The sequence below is a fragment of the Salvelinus fontinalis genome, chromosome 16 (assembly GCF_029448725.1).
Source record: "Salvelinus fontinalis isolate EN_2023a chromosome 16, ASM2944872v1, whole genome shotgun sequence".
In the NCBI taxonomy this organism is placed as follows: Eukaryota; Metazoa; Chordata; class Actinopteri; order Salmoniformes; family Salmonidae; genus Salvelinus; species Salvelinus fontinalis.
This window is the reverse complement of record NC_074680.1, coordinates 3,093,386-3,110,743: the sequence shown is the minus strand read 5'-3', so window position 1 is coordinate 3,110,743 and position 17,358 is coordinate 3,093,386. Positions and strand designations below refer to the sequence as shown.

General features: G+C 42.7%; 1 protein-coding gene across 1 annotated transcript in view; it reads right to left on the bottom strand.

Moving 5' to 3' along the window:
• Positions 1–17,358, bottom strand: part of nid2a (nidogen 2a (osteonidogen)) — a 122,036-nt gene that overhangs the window by 54,715 nt on the left and 49,963 nt on the right. Inside the window, exon 9 of the mRNA XM_055864163.1 lies at positions 8,047–8,193. Coding sequence (XP_055720138.1) covers positions 8,047–8,193 — 147 coding nt within the window. The remainder of the gene's footprint in view (positions 1–8,046; positions 8,194–17,358) is intronic.

Sequence of the window (17,358 nt, the reverse complement as noted above, 5' to 3'; positions counted from 1 at the left end):
TGACTTATTCCACACTTTCTTGTGTTACAAACTGATTTCAACATTTATGAAATCATTTTTTATCTCAGCCATCTAAACACAATACATCATAATTACAAAGTGAAAACATGTTTTTAGAAATGTTAGCAAATTTATTGAAAATTAAATATTTAATTTACATAAATATTCTCACCTCCGAGTCAATACTTTGTAGAAGCACCTTTGGCAGTGATTACAGCTGTGAGTCTTATTGGTTAAGAGTCCACTGAATTTTCAAAATTCTTCAACCTCTTGTGAAATTGGTTGTTGATCATTGTTAGACAACCATTTTCAGGTCTTGCCATAGACTTCAAGTAGATTTAAGTCAAAACTAACTCGGCCACTCAGTAACATTCTCTGTCTTCTTGGTAAGCAACTCCAGCAAATCCTTGTGTTATAGGTTATTGTCCTGTTGAAAGGTGAATTAATCTCCCAGTGTCTGTTAGAAAGCAGACTGAACCAGGTTTTCCTCTAAGATTTTTCCTGTGCTTAGCTCCATTCCTTAGAATTTTTATCCTGAAAAACTCCCTAGTCCTTAACGACTACAAGCATGCCCATAACATGATGCAGCCACCACTATGCTTGAAAATATGGAGAATGTTACTCGCCATTGGCAATCCTAATAAAATCTGAGGAGACAGCAACAAACAAGAACCTAAGACAATGTTTTATAATGTGCTTACATACAGTTTTACCCACTTCGTATGTATATACTGTATTCAGGTGAAGGCTCATCCTATTGCTGTATTCCAGTATGTAGCTTCTTAACTGTCGTCATGTTTGTAGTTGTTGCGCTGTTATGCGGACACTTAAATTTGTCTTTACAGTTGAGTGCCCTGGTCCTGTCAGTATACAGTAACTTTAAAGAGCAAATGCCCCTAAAAAAATGCCGCAACCTCTCATTTAGAAAATATTGACATCAATATGAGTCAGAAACATTGAATTTACTGTCAAAAGTTACTACAAAGTGTAAATAGGATAATTGTAATGCTTGCGGTAATTCTGAGTTGACTTTGGATAGCACTGCATAGCCTTAGGGATCATGGGTAAAACCTCAAACCAACTATACATTATAGAAATTCATATGCAAATATTGATATCATTTAATGAGAAAACTAAAAGGTGTGCAACATTAAATTATTGCTTAATTTACATTGTGTAATTTATTGACGATCCCTAACTAGCCCCAGAGATAGGTTATCTAAAGTCAAAGTCAAGTCGCACACTAGTCGACTGAAGCTAATTGGCTAAATCATTTTGGGCTAACTCTTCCCAGCTGCGAACACAAGACACCCACATCAAACCACAACCCGAAACCAACTCACGTTTGAATTCAGTCATGGCCGCTAGCATTTCTTAATGAACCAAATCTAAAAGGATTCCAACTCCGGAAGTGCAGTCACTCTTTAAAACTAACCAATAACATGTTGCACCTCTACCTTTCTATCTTTCAGATTAGCCAAGGAGGAGGAGAGATGAGTAAAGAAGGCCAGTGGAGCACTTAGAACAGCAGCAGCCAGGGGCAAATGGTAGAGAAGAGGATGATCTAGGTGACCCAGACACAGGCCCAAAACAAGTTAAGAGACCCAAGAGTAGAAGAAGAGTAGAGTAGATGATGGAGAGAGACACCAGACAGAGACAGCAACAGAAGAGTATGACATGATGCAGGGAGACACACCACCAGACAACACACAGAGACAGCAACAGAAGAATAGGTGATGGAGAGAGACACCAGACAGAGACAGCAACAGAAGAGTATGATATGATGCAGGGAGACATGCCACCAGACAACACACAGAGAGAGCAACAGAAGAATAGGTGATGGAAAGAGACACCAGACAAGAGACAGAGACCACAACAGAAGAATAGCCGATTGAGAGAGATACACCAGACAAGACACAGAGACAGCAACAGAACAATAGGATGATGATGAGAGACAACAGAAGAACAGAACAGGCCATAACAGAAGAGGATAGACCCACACTACATGTGAATGTTTTAAACGTATGTAAAAAGTATTTTGTCTGTAATGTCTTTTTTGTCAGACCCCAGTAAGACTAGCTGTCGCCATTGGCGATCCTAATAAAATCTGAAATCCAAATAGCTAAAGGAGACAGCAACAAACAAGAACCTAAGACAATGTTTTATAATGCCCACTTTGTATGTATATACTGTATTCAGGTCAAGGCTCATCCGATTGCTGCTGTACACAACTTTCCTATTCATATAGTGTCTATACTGTCTATACCCACCATTATATACATATACACATATATACATCGGTGGGCGTGGGAGGGCATAGGCCGACACACTGGGGAGCCAGGCCCACCCACTGGGGAGCCAGGCTCAGCCAATCAGAATGAGTTTTTCCCCACAAAAGGGCTTTATTACAGACAGAAATACTCAGTTTCATCAGCTGTCTGGGTGACTGGTCTCAGACATTACCACAGGCGAAGTACCCATCTGTAAATAGCCCACCAAATCTACCTACCTCATCCCCATATTGTTTTTATTTACTTTTCTGCTCTTTTGCACACCAGTATTTCTATTTGCACATCACCATCTGCTCATCTATCACTCCAGTGTTAATTTCCTAAATTGTAATTACTTCGCTACTATGGCCTATTTAGTGCCTTACCTCCTCACGCCATTTGCACACACTGTATATAGACTTTCTTTTTTTTCTTATTGTGTTATTGACATATACGCTTGTTTATTCCATGTGTAACTCTGTGTGTCGCACTGCTTTGCTTTATCTTGGCCAGGTCACAGTTGTAAATGAGAACTTGCTCTCAACTAGCCTACTTGGTTAAATAAAGGTGAAATAAAAATAAATAAAAATAAAAGATGTGGAGATCCTGGGCTGGCGTGGTTACAAGTGGTCTGCGGTTGTGAGGCCAGTTTTTCGTACTGCCAAAGTGAAAAAGCTATGATTCCTTATTGATGTCACCGCTTTTTTATGCTCAACAGTTTCCTGTGCGCATCAAGAATGGTCCACCACCCAAAGGACATCCAGCCAACTTGACCCAACTGTGGGAAGCATTGGAGCCAACATGGGCCAGCCATCCCCGTGGAACAACTTGACACCTTGTAGACACCTTGTAGTCCATGCCAGACGAATTGAGGCTGTTTTGAGTGCAAAAGGGTGTATTAGGAAGGTCTTCCTAATGTTTTGTACACTCAGTGTATTCAGGAATCTGACATTGCTCGTTCTGATATTTCTTTATTTTGGGGGATTTACTGTATGTGTATTGTTAGGTATACTGCTAGAAAAATAAGCATTTCACTGCACATGCCATAACATCTGAAAAATATGTGTACGCGACCAATACAATTTTATTTTGACAGCAACAGAGAAGACACAGAGAAAGTGACAGAAGAAAACAGGTGGAGAGAGAACAGAGGTGTGTTGAGCACACAGTAGACTGTATCACTTCAAGCTCCGCTATATATTCTAATTAGTTCGATTTATTTGCACCAAAAAATGTAATTTACTGGTGAGGTGAAAAAGCCTGTGAAATTACTATTAAAACAATTGTTTACTTTTACACTCTTTACAACCAGGACAGGACGAGAGAGGAGGTTAGACAAGAGACAGCAACACAGAATACTAAAAGACAGCAAGAGATGGCAGACAAGAGAGACTGCAACAGACAACACACAGAAAGCAAGGGGGAGAGGCAGAGGAGGGGTAAGACTATCACTTAAAACTGCTCTATGGATTCTAATTACTGCACATTGTGTGTGTGTGTGTTTGTGTATGTGTGTATGTGTGTATGTGTGTATGTGTGTATGTGTGGTATGTGGTGTGTGGTGTGTGTGTGTGTGTGTGTGTGTGTGTGTGTGTCAGAGAGAGAGAGTGTGTTAGGGTACTGTGAGATTCTTTAATCAGTTTGAACGGGTCAGAGTCTATGTTTTAAGTTGTTGAGTGGTTTTTGGCAATACACTGTAGATGTATGTGTTCGAGAATAGAGTGTTCCAGAGTAGAGAGACCCACCGGGAGCCTGGATCCCACCTTTGACACTAAACATGTAGCAGGTGGGAAGATGCAAGTTACCTTGAAAAATATCTAATCTAATGTTCGAATCGCTCTATGTTCATCTCAAAGAGCACCAAATTCATGCATTTAGCTGTTGAAATTTGGTCTGTTTTTTTTTTGACTGGGGAGAATGCCCCTGGGCCTCCCTACTGTTTTTGGGCTAAGCAAGCCCCATATGTCTTCAAATCTTAGAAACGAGCCTTTCTTAAAATAGCCTTTACTTTCTTTCTAAATACTTCAAAGTTTGATTGAGTCTGCCTGGATGGGTGGGGTTTGAAATGTTCACTTTTGGGACTGTTCCATTGTTTCCATCACGCCAGGCACGCTCAATTAAGCAGTAGAGTGAGTAGTGGGAATGGGTGAAGGTGAGGTGTGTGTGTGTGCGTGCGTGCGTACGTGCATACATGCGTGTGGGGCGGCAGCGTAGCCTAGTGGTTAGAGCGTTGGACTAGTAACCGGAAGGTTGCAAGTACAAATCCCCGAGCTGACAAGGTACAAATCTGTCGTTCTGCCCCTGAACAGGCAGTTAACCCACTGTTCCTAGGCCGTCATTGAAAATAAGAATTTGTTCTTAACTGACTTGCCTAGTTAAATAAAGGTTTAAAAAAAAAAAAAAAAAAAAAAAAGCAGTGACAGAGTATTTGAAAGAATACAGATCTTATCTGAACCCAGGTATCTGGTATCATTTGCCTGCCCTAAGAAACACAGCGTAACCCAGCCCTATAAAGCTCCACTCCACGGGGGAGCCGGGATCCCACCGTTGACACTAAACATTAATTAGTCTGACGTTTGTTTAAGAGCCATTACTGGTGTCCTGGTGAATGTAAAGAAGGCTCTGTGCATGGCGCCTTGAGACATGGGATATAAACCATGCACTGCAATCACGGCTGTTTGTGATGACAGCGGGAGACTGGTGGGTGAAGGCTCCGCGCCACACCTCGTGAGAATGGGGCCTTGGAGCCCCAAGGGCAGCTGGGAGTCAATGAGGGTGGTCGTAGCGAATGCAGCGGGGGAGCTGGTTTTGATCATCCGGCTAATGACATTGGAGGCGGGACCCCCTGTTACCTGCCCTGGAGGGAAGGGATGATGGAGAGGGGTATTCTAACAGGTGACGAAATTACACACTGTCAGATCCCCCCCCCCCTCACCCAACCAACATGAGAGGTGCCCTTCGGCAGCCAGGAAATCAGCTCCAGATTCCTCTGCAGTAGAGTGAGTAGTGGGAATGGGTGAAGGTGAGGTGTGTGTGTGTGCGTGCGTGCGTACGTGCATACATGCGTGTCAAGAGACAAACCAGAGAGAGTGGGGGGGAAAGAGTTACCAAGATTGTTATAGAAACATGCACTCCCTTACTGTCTGACTCGATTAATTTCAAATAAACTCCTCTCTCCACTCCTGTCTCCTTCCTTCCTCTCCCCTCCCTTTCCCTCTTCTCTCTCCCTCCTCCACTCCTCTCCTCACTACCTCCACTCGCTGCCGATGCAGCCTTGCACTGGGGGGGGCTTTGGAGAGAGCAGTGAGGAGAGGAGAGGCATAAGGAGGGAGTATCCAGGACACTCCACTGAGAGTAAACAGAGTGTCACAGCCCTGGCGCACTCTGTCTCAGAAGAGGAGAGCGAGAGAGAGCGAGATACTTGGCGGGAGAGGGGGATGGAGGGCAATTCCTCTCCACTCCCTAAACAATGCCATCTCAAGTCCCACAGCCCACATTCCCTTCTCTACTGGCCAGAAACATTGTACCCCAATGCCTTATACTGTACATTTCATCTACTCTTATCTAACCCAATGTTGCCCCATCTCTTTCCACTGCACAGGACCTCTCATGATAACTCCCTCGTGTCAGCTCCTAGCTAGCCATGAGTTCTGCAAAGTCAGTAACTACAATGTGATTGTCATAGACTTTTTCGTGTCAATATGGCACCCATAAAAATGTGAATTCTCAAACAGAGTGTGCCAAATGTTCAGTAGAGGATCCAGATATTTTTTCAAACCTCTTTGGATTACAACAAAATTAAGTGGACTTGTATTACGTATTGGATCACAAAAAAATCTAACTTTTACATTACTGTATAGTTTGCCAATAAAATGGTCTGATGGTGATGTGGACATACTCAGTATTCATATCCCGAAAAAAAGAAATTCTCACTACAATACCTGTTAATAGACAGTTAGCAAAAATAAATATGATCTTGCTACCATGGAAAGGAAAATACCTGTCTATTCATGGAAAAATCGCCTTGTGTCACGCCCTGACCTTAGAGAGCCTTTATATTTGGTTATGTCAGGGTGTGATTTGGGTGCGCATTCTAGTTTTCTATTTCTTTGTTGGCCGGGTATGGTTCCCAATCAGAGGCAGCTGTCTATCGTTATCTCTGATTGGGAATCATACTTAGGCAGCCTGTTTTCCACCTTAGTTTGTGGGTTGCTGTCTGCCCTGCAGAGCTTTACGTTCGTTTTTTCCCCTTTGTTGTTTTTGGTGCTCATTCTAATAAAGTACAATGAACACTTTCCACGCTGCGCTTTGGTCTCATTCCGACGACGTACGTAACACCTTGATTAACTGTTTAGCCAGACAAAATTAAATGGGCGTATTTATATAATGAATATGAAATTGGAGGGCAGAAATGATTAAATATTAAAGCATTTAGACATCTCACTAAAGGTTTCAGTCATACAAAATATATACTTTAATCCAATCTGGTTCTCGAGCAGATTCGTAAGAATATCTCACCCCATGTTGAAGAATGGCCTTTTCCCTTTTATTCAGACTACAACCTCTCACTTTGGTTATTTGAAAATGAAATCATCTTTAAAATATCACTATTTTTAAATCAAGATTATAGATTTTTTTTTATAGCCATAGATTTTTTATTTATTTTTAAAAAAAATAGACGCTTCACATGTCCTCAACTGGAAGCATCATTAAATAGTGCCCGCAAAACACCAGTCTCAACGTCAACAGTGAAGAGGCGACTCCGGGATGCTGGCCTTCTAGGCAGAGTTCCTCTGTCCAGTGTCTGTGTTCTTTTGCCCATCTTAATTTTTTATTTTTATTGGCCAGTCTGAGATACGACTTCTTCTTTGCAACTCTGCCTAGAAGGTCAGCATCCCTGAGTCGCCTCTTCACTGTTGATGTTGAGACTGGTGTTTTTCGGGTACTATTTAATTAAGCGGCCAGTTGAGGACTTGTAAGGGGTCTGTTTCTCAAACTAGACACTCTAATGTACTTGTCCTCTTGCTCAGTTATGCACCGGGGCCTCCCACTCCTCTTTCTATTCTGGTTAGAGACAGTTTGCGCTGTTCTGTAAAGGGAGTAGTACAATATCTTCAGTTTCTTGGCAATTTCTCATATGGAATAGCCTTAATTTCTCCGAACAAGAATAGACTGACGAGTTTCAGAAGAAAGGTCTTTGTTTCTGGCAATTTTGAGCCTGTAAACGAACCCACAAATGCTGATGCTCCAGAAACTCAACTAGTCTAAAGAAGGCCAGTTTTATTGCTTCTATAACCAGAACAACAGTTTTCAGCTGTGCTAACATAATTGCAAAAGGGTTTTCTAATGATCAATTAGCCTTTTAAAGTGATACATTTGGATTAACACAACGTGATGGTTGCTGATATTGGGCCTCTGTAGATATTCCATTAAAAATGATCTAAAAGCTACAATAGTCATTTACATCATTAACAATGTCTACGCTGTATTTCTGATCAATTTGATGTTATTTTAATGGACAAAAAAAATGTGCTTTTCTTTTATAAACAAGGACATTTTTAAGTAATCCCAAACCTTTAAACGGTAGTGTATATGCAAATATGTTTATGGGGATTGGAAATGATACAGACAATTACAATGATGGAAGCTACAATCTATCTGCAATATTAAAGCTGATCCACACCACCAAGAAAGAAAACACGTTTTCAAAAGCTCTGCTCCTTTTAACACTTCCATCCCCCAAAGACCCACCCCATCCACAGTACCCCTCTCTTACCATAACAGTTGCGCCCGTCGCCCCTGTACCCAGTGGCACACTGGCACTGGTACTGCTGGCCCTCTCCGGGCAGACATTGGGCGGTGGTGTCACAGTCATGGGTTCCTGAGTAGCACGGGTTCACCTGGGCAGGGTCTGACGGTTCCACTGAGGAGACAAGGAGCACATCTTTTGTTACAAACCCAGTTAGTTGGGATTTACAGTACCACCTAAAACTAACATCTTTTGAAGCCTTAGCATGGCCTAGATTCTGAAAAGATTATCTATCAGCAAATTGATACTATGTAAAAAATAAAATAAAAAAAAAAGGCGTTATAAGAGGTACTTACAGCTGGCGCTTTGCCACGTGGCCTCTATTGGATGGCGACTAATTGATTTGTGAAGCAACTATGAAGCCTTCAAGACTAAAAGTGTTAGTTCAACGTGGGACACACATCAATGTATGGGATTCAAAGACTCCAATAAGTGCCTTACCCGTACCATTTGTTTGTGGTTAATACTGCTTGTTAAGAAGAGAAAGGCCCGCACACTGAATATGCTTCCAATTTACCACCTTTAAATCACAACATTTAAATCCATCTGGTCAAGCAGACCGAGTGATACCGTCTTCAAATATATACATAGTTCACCCCAAATGATCATTACGCACATGACGCATTGTTTGTGTAGATACAATACAATACACGTAGGCAGGGCTCTAAATTAAACAGATGTGTTCCCAGCACTGGTGCTCCCAACTTAAAGTTAGGAGCACAACATCAAATCTAGGAGCACCAGAAGATATGTATATTTTTTATTGATTGAGATAAAGCATATTGGGCCTATATGAATTCTAACTACTTTTGAAGCACATGTGCTCTAGAAACTAATATTTAACCATGTGAAGACATTTGTTTTTTTTATATAAAAAGCTAAAATGTTGGTACAAAAACCTCTCATTGAAATTACAGTCATTTGTGGAATATTCGATTTCTGCATTGTGTAAATGCACTACCTATTGAGATGCAATACATTGAAAATGTACACTGTCTCTTTAAGAGCGTTCAAGTTTGAGTGATGACATGCAAAAGATCAGTCATCCATTCAACTGGTATAATAATTGCTCTTCTAAAGAAGCTATCCCTTTTCATTTCTTTCTGTGCCCCCAAATGTTTAAATATACTGATAAAGTGACCAGGATGTTAGCTAGCTAGCTAACCAGGTAACATGACTGAACAAGGTGTAAACAAATGCCCATGATTGGTTTTGGAATGACCCGGAACATGGTTTATGAACACGGTCAAAAAACTAACTTTTTGGTCAACCAGCCACTGTGGCAGGTAGATCAAAAAATCTAACCAGCCACTCAATTTTTACCAGACAATAAATGTATTCGCCACTTTTTCACTATCAAAATCACACTTTTTTAATAAAAAGATAACAACATTGGATGTTCTTATTCCACAATAATGATTAAAACACACCAGGAAACCACTTTTGAGGTCTTGGGAAGAAAATATACAGTTGAAGTCGGAAGTTTACATACACCCTAGCCAAATACATTTAAACTCGGTTTTACACAATTCCTGACAATTAAACCTAGTAAAACAAAATTGGTCAGTCAGGCTCACCACTTTATTTTAAGAATATGAAATGTCAGAATAAAAGTTGAGAGTGATTTATTTCAGCTTTTATTTCTTTCATCACATTTCCAGTGGGTCAGAGGTTTACATACATTAAATTCGTATTTGGTAGCGTTGCCTTTAAATTGTTTAACTTGGATCAAACGTTTCAGGTAGCCTTCCACCATCTTCCCACAATAAGTTGGGTGAATTTTGGCCCATTCCTCCTGACAGAGCTGGTGTAACTGAGTCAGGTTTGCAGGCCTCCTTGCTTGCACATGCTTTTTCAGTTCTGCCCACACATTTTCTCTGGGATTGAGGTCAGGGGTTTGTGATGGCCACTCCAATACCTTGACTTTATGTCATTAAGCCATTTTGCCACAACTTTGGAAGTATGCTTGGGGTCATTATCCATTTTGAGACACATTTGCGACCAAGCTTTAACTTCCTGACTGATGTCTTGAGATTTTGGTTGCTTCAATATATCCACCAAATGTTCCTCCCTCATGATGCCATCTATTTTGTGAAGTGCACCAGACCCTCCTGCAGCAAAGCACCCCCCACAACATGTTCTTCGGCTTGCAAGCCTCCGTCTTCTTCCTCCAAACATAACGATGGTCATTATGGCCAAACAGTTCTATTTTTGTTTCATCAGACCAGAGGACATTTCGCCTAAAAGTATGATCTTTGTCCCCATGTGCAGTTGCAAAGCGTAGTCTTGCTTGTTTATGGCGGTTTTGGAGGAGTTGCTTCTTCCTTGCTGAATTGCCTTTCAGGTTATGTCGATATAGGATTCGTTTAACTGTGGATATAGATACTTTTGTACCTGTGTTCTTCCAGCATCTTCACAAGGTCCTTTGCTGTTGTTCAGAGATTGATTTGCACTTTTCGCACCAAAGTACGTTCATCTCTAGGAGACAGAACGCGTCTCCTTCCTGAGCGGTATGATGGCTGGTCCCATGGTGTTTATACTTGCATACTATTGTTTGTACGCACCATTCTCTGGAAAGTCTAGACAATGTTGTGCGTGAAAAGCCCAGGAGGGCGGCCGTTTCGGAGATACTGGATCCGGCGCGCCTGGCACCGACGATCACACCACGTTAAAAAGTTGCATTCTAATGTTCAATCGAACAGTAACTGAATGCCTCGATGCCTGTCCGCCTCCTTTATAGGGCAAGCCACAGCCATGTGACTCACTGTCTGTAGGAGCAATCCATTTTCGTGGACATGGTGGTGTACCTAATAAACTGGCCGGTGAGTTTATATATCATATATGAAGATTGAAATCCGGGAGTTGTAATCTATCCAATGGTGAATGGCAAGTCGACTCGATTCCCTGGAAACCAGGCAGAAACAAAAGCATTCCTGGCCTAATTGTACGACCTCATGTACAATTATCCATGTAAGACAAGACACATTCACACACAGCCATGGACCACATGGCAGACAAGGCAAATAAATACCAGACTACCACAGAGAGAGAGAGAGAGAGTGAGAGAGACAAACACACAGAGAAAGAGAGAGAGAGAGAGAGAGAGAGAGAGAGAGAGAGAGAGACTGAGTGAGTGAGAGAGACAGAGACAAACAGAGAGAGAGAGAGAGAGAGAGGGGGACTGAGAGAAAGAGAGATAGAGAGGGAGAAAGAGAGAGACAGGGAGAAAGAGCTGGATGAGTAACCGGATGAGTGCAGGCCAGGGTCCTCCCCCCCCAAAAAAGAGAGAGAGAGACTGAGTGAGAGAGACAGAGACAAAACACTGAGAGAAAGAGAGAGATGGATGAGTAACCGGATGAGTGCAGGCCAGGGTTTCCCCAAAACCACAGATGACTCACAATCAACATTATATAGTCACAGAACACAGACAAATCGAGTTGGAAATAGGAACGTGTATGGGAAGAATTTTGAACTGTCCAAATCGTATAGCCAATAACCATAGTCTTTACATGATTAAACCCACAAGTATTGGATGTGACTATAAGAAATATGGAGGGTTGACATGGTATGATGATTCAGTGTATGTATACTGTGTTATGGTTGGAGTATGATGGCGTAAAGGAGATGGTTCCGTGGACCACACTCGCATGATGAGTTACCTGAGTAAGCTCAGCGGGCTAACGCAATAATATGGTGAGCAGGAGACCCGGGAGACCCAGTCAGTCACAATGGTTTCACATCAAACCGATGAGGGGTGAGTGTTCTAGCATAAAATGGCTTCCGAGCAACAGTATGGGGTGATGTGTACAATGTGAAAGCCCAATATAACAATTCCATTTGAAAACAACTTTTACTGTAGCTGCATTGGCTAACTGTGCCGATACTGGAGGCAAAGGATTTAAACACAGCTGGTGCTCCTCCACAGCCGCTCTGGGCGACCTTGAGGGTCAAAGCACTTGACCTGGCTCGCATGACACGCTTAAAATGGCAGTAAAACACAACAAAAGACATCCCTCACTCTCTTCTCAGTGTTTACGAGAAGGGGGGGGTCCCTTGAACAAGTATCGTTAAAAACACGCTAGGGGGGGTTAACTACACTCGTTCTCTCTGATCTTCTGTTTTAAAGGGAGAAGACGGGACCCCATTGTGTTCAAAATAAGAGACTCTCCTGGGAAAGAGTCAAAGGGGCCCCAGTATAATACTGTTTTTCAAGGGACGACAAGAGGGAAGAACACTCGACCATCGTTTTCTGTACTGTCCTCTTTCCCTTCACCCCCCCACTCTTCCCTCTTTACTGTCTCTTCGAAGTTTGTGCATATATTATGACAGCATTTTGTGACGTTTTTGTTCGGGCACATAACATTTTTTCTGCCGGCAAGCCGAAGTCTGAGCCCCTTCGTCAGTGATTGGTCAACAGTAGGGATTCTTCAATAAAGTCTTTGTTGTCATTGGAGAGGTGACTCGTTTTCACATTTTTTCAATGAGAAATACTACAGCAAACATCTTAATCAGATGAAAAATTGCGCGTCTAAGATCTCCTCGGCAAAAACGTCAAAATTAATGACAAACTCATTCGGTTTGGCTAACCCTTGCAGTTAAAAGTGCAGTAACTGCAGTAGACTGTGGTATTGTGGACGCAGTAATTGCAGAATAACTGCAGTGTACAGAATTACTACAGACCCGGGTTCATTCCCGGGCTGTGCCACAACCGGCCGGGAATGAGAGTCCCATAGGAAGGCGCACACTTGGCCCAGCGTCATCCGGGTTAGGGGAGGGTTTGGCCAGGGGGGGCTTTACTTGGCTCATCGCGCTCTGGTGACACCTTGTGGTGGGCCAGGTGCAAGCGGGCTGACCCCGGTCGCCAGTTGAAATGTGTTTCCTCCGACACCCTGGTGCGACTGGCTTCCGGGTTAAAACCTGTTGAGGATAGAGGGTGCTATTTACACTTTGGGGGAAAATCATGCCCAATTTAAACGGCCTCGTACTCTATTCTTGCTCGTACAATATGCATATTATTATTACTATTGGATAGAAAACACTCTCAAGTTTCTAAAACCGTTTGAATTATATCTGTGAGTAAAACAGAACTCATTTTGCAGCAAACTTCCTGTCAGAAAGTGAAAAATCTAAAATCGAGGCTCTGTTCCAGGGCCTCCCTATCATTTTGCTTGAGATTTGTGACTATACATGCACTTCATACGCCTTCCACTAGATGTCAATAGGCTGTGAGAGGTGAAATGGGGTCTCAATCTCTTTCTATGGTCAAAAGAGACAGCTTGGAATGACATGACCCCAGAATTCGTTTGTTCAGGAAGCGCATAAAGGTCACCAGTATTGGCTTCTGAAAAGCAATCGTTATAGACGTCTTATATCTCCGGCTTGGATTTTGTTTGATAAATGTGAAGATATCATCGTAAAGTATGTTTTTTCAATATAGTTTTATTAGATTATTGAAATTTTTTCGGGAGTTTAGACGTGTTGCGTTCTTTGCGTTTGGTGAAGATGGACAGCTTAGCACCACTTGGCTAGTTTTGCTTGCTAATTCGCGAGGGAAAAAGGCCATTCTAAAACCAAGCAACGATTTTTCCCGACAAAGGACCCCTTGTACAACATTCTGATGGAAGATCATCAAAAGTAGGACCCATTTTATGATGCTATTTCATATATCTGTCAAACATGTGTACTATTAGGTAGCGCCCAGATTTTCGTAAGCTGGATGTCGTAATAAAGTTATTTTTAGAATTCTAACAAGGCGATTGCATTAAGAACTAGTGTATCTATCATTTCCTATACAACATGTATTTTTTTGTCATGTTTATGAATAGTTATTTGGTCAGAATAGGTGAGTTTTAGAAAAATATCCGCACATTCTGGGAAAAAGATGCTACGTTAGCACAATGTATAACCACTGATTTCAGCTCTAAATATGCACATTTTCGAACAAAACATAAGTGTATGTATAACCGGATGTTATAGGACTGTCATCTGATGAAGCTTATCAAGGTTAGTCAAAAATTATATATCTTCTCCCGGGTGGCGCAGTGGTCTAGGGCACTGCACCGCAGTGCTAACTGCACCACCAGAGTCTCTGGGTTCGCGCCCAGGCTCTGTCGCAGCCGGCCGCGACCGGGAGGTCCGTGGGGCGACGCACAATTGGCATAGCGTCGTCCGGGTTAGGAAGGGTTTGGCCGGTCGGGATATCCTTGTCTCATCGCGCTCCAGCGACTCCTGTGGCGGGCCGGGCGCAGTGCGCGCTAACCAAGGGGGCCAGGTACACGGCGTTTCCTCCGACACATTGGTGCGGCTGGCTTCCGGGTTGGAGGCGCGCTGTGTTAAGAAGCAGTGCGGCTTGGTTGGGTTGTGCGTCGGAGGACGCATGGCTTTCGACCTTCGTCTCTCCCGAGCCCGTACGGGAGTTGTAGCGATGAGACAAGATGGTAATTACTAGCGATTGGATACCACGAAAATTGGGGAGAAAATGGGATAAAATTTATTTAAAAAATAAATAAATATATATATATATATATCTTTTGCTGGTTTGTTACAATCGTTAACTTTTGCTGCTGGTAAATGGCTTGTGTTTCTGGCTATTGTGGTAAGCTAATATAATGCTATATTGTGTTTTCGCTGTAAAACACTTAAAAAATCTGAAATATTGGCTGGATTCACAATATGCTTGTCTTTCATTTGCTGTACACCATGCATTTTTCAGAAATGTCCTATGATGAGTATTTAGTTATTCCACGTTGGTCTCTATAATTACTCTGGCTGCTTCGGTGCTATTTGTGACGGTAGCTGCAATGTACAACTGATTTATAGCTCAAATATGCACATTTTTCGAACAAAACATAAATTTATTGTGTAACATGTTATAAGACTGTCATCTGATGAAGTTGTTTCTTGGTTAGTTTGGTTGGTTCTTGGTTAGTTAGGTTGGTTTTGTGCATGCTACCTGTGCTGTGAAAGAAATGTCTGTGCTTTTTTGTATTTGGTGTTGAGCTAACATAAATATACGTGGTGTTTTCGCTGTAAAACATTTTAAAAATCGGAAATGTTGACTGGATTCACAAGATGTTTATCTTTCATTTGCTGTATTGGACTTGTTAATGTGTGAAAGTTAAATATTTCTCAAAAATATTTTTTGAATTTCGCGCTCTGCCTTTTCAGTGGAATGTGGGAGGAGTTCCGCTAGCGGAACCCCAGTCCTAGACAGGTTTAAGCATGCCGGGTGTTAAGGAGCGCGGTTAGATGGGTCATGTTTCGGAGGACGCATGACTCCACCTTTGCCTCTCCCGAGCATGTTGGGAAGTTGCAGTGATGAGACAAGATCGAAATTGGGGAGAAAAAGGTTCAAATGCAACAACAAAAAATAGGTATACAAAAAAATTACTTATTTTGGACGCAGTATTTGCAGCGTACTGCAGTTATACTGCACTCTGACTGCAATCTTTTTTCGTAAGGGAGGCGCCAGCCGAACAGAAGCATGCTGATGCCTTTATTCCTCTCTTTCCCGCTCTTTCTCTGTCCTCTCCTTCTCATTTAACTGTTTTCTTCTCCTTAGTCCTCTTCACTTGCTCTTCTTCCCTCTTTCCTTGCCCCTCATTCTGCCTCTTGCTCTCTCTCCTCAATTCTCAGAGACTCTTCCTTCCTTCCCACCCTCTCTCTTTTCCTCTCTCTTTCCATTCCTACTTCCACAGTCACATTAAAGGCCCAGTTTAATCATAAACGTGATTTCCTGTGTTATATATATATTTACACACACACACACTATGGAGGTTGGAATAATACTGTGAAATTGTGAAAATTATGATAATCCCCTTTAGTGTAAGAGCTGTTTGAAAAGACCGGCTGAAATTTCGGCTTGTTTTGGTGGGATGGAGTTTTGGCCTGCCTGGTGACATCACCAGGCGGTACGTCAGTTAATAGACGAATAAGAAAGAGAGTTCCAAATCTCTCTGCCAATGACAGCTTGTCTTCCCCTCCCCACTTATCCCACTCCCGGTCAGTCCTAGCAAAATTCTTGCCTGAAAAATTGCTCTTTGCTAAGAAGCTATTTTTGTTTCTTTTAGACCATTTTCACTGAAAACAATCAAGGTAAGGTACATAAATTTCAGGGTAACAATTAAATATCCTACTGTGATTGTTTTCAATTGTTTGTGTGAGTGCGTGCATTTGTGTGACACTAAAAACAAACAAAATGTAAAAACGGGAAAAGGAATTGAGAGGGGAGGTGAAAGGACAATGGCTGCATTTTGCTTCAACAATTTCTGTATGATTTGAAGAGCACCATGGGCCCTGGCCAAAAGTAGTGCACTATAAAAGGGTATAGGATACCATTTGGGACTACAGTCCATCACAGCCATGACAGTCAGTTTGTCCCAATCCCCAATCATGATTCACTCAGCCAGAGTAATTACATGTATTTTACCCATGAACTCCCAGACAGCACCAGCTGGACCCCCACACCCAGCTGGTTTGGCCCCCATGTCCCCCAGGCCCAACCCCACCTCCCCCTCTCTCCTTCCCTGTGATCGGAGCTCTCTCCTGGGGCATCGGAAACATGGTATCGCTCCCGGGTCTCTGCTCTGGTTCCCATGACATCACTCCTCAGCTATTCCTCACGAACCCCCCCCCCCCCCCCCCCCCTTCCTGTAAATCTGTCATTGGAAGGGATATTATTTCCCAGAGAGGAGCAGAGATTAACAATAACCCCCCTTCCTCTAGCACTGACATCCCCCTCTGCATGACCGCTCATCGCAATACAGCTGATGGGGTTGAGCTAAATACTAGTGTGTGTGTGTGTGTGTGTGTGTGTGTGTGTGTGTGTGTGTGTGTGTGTGCATATTGTAAGTGTGTGGATGTCCGTGCATCTGTGTGCGAGTGCATCTATGTGCGAGTGCATCTATGTGCGAGTGCATCTCCCTCTTCCTCCGTCGGCCGCACTGGAGGCCTGTCCTGTCAAACATTTCAGTGTAAGCTTCTTACAATATTGCTTACGACAAAGAAGACGAACGGTTGTTCAAAAGAGGGAAACATTACGGCAAAACACGACTCTTTCACAGATGCAGGTGCTGCCGCAGCAAACCTCATCCCCTCGGATTTCCTTATATCTTCCGTTCAAATATATCGCGTCAGCCTCACGTGTGTGGGAAGGGAGGATAGGGGAGGAATGGAGGATGAGGAATAATAGGATGATGAGGTGAAAGGGGTACAGGTTGTCCTGAGCCCACAGGTGGGACCTCAGCGGAGGCGCACGCTAACCTCCCACTCTCTTTGAGG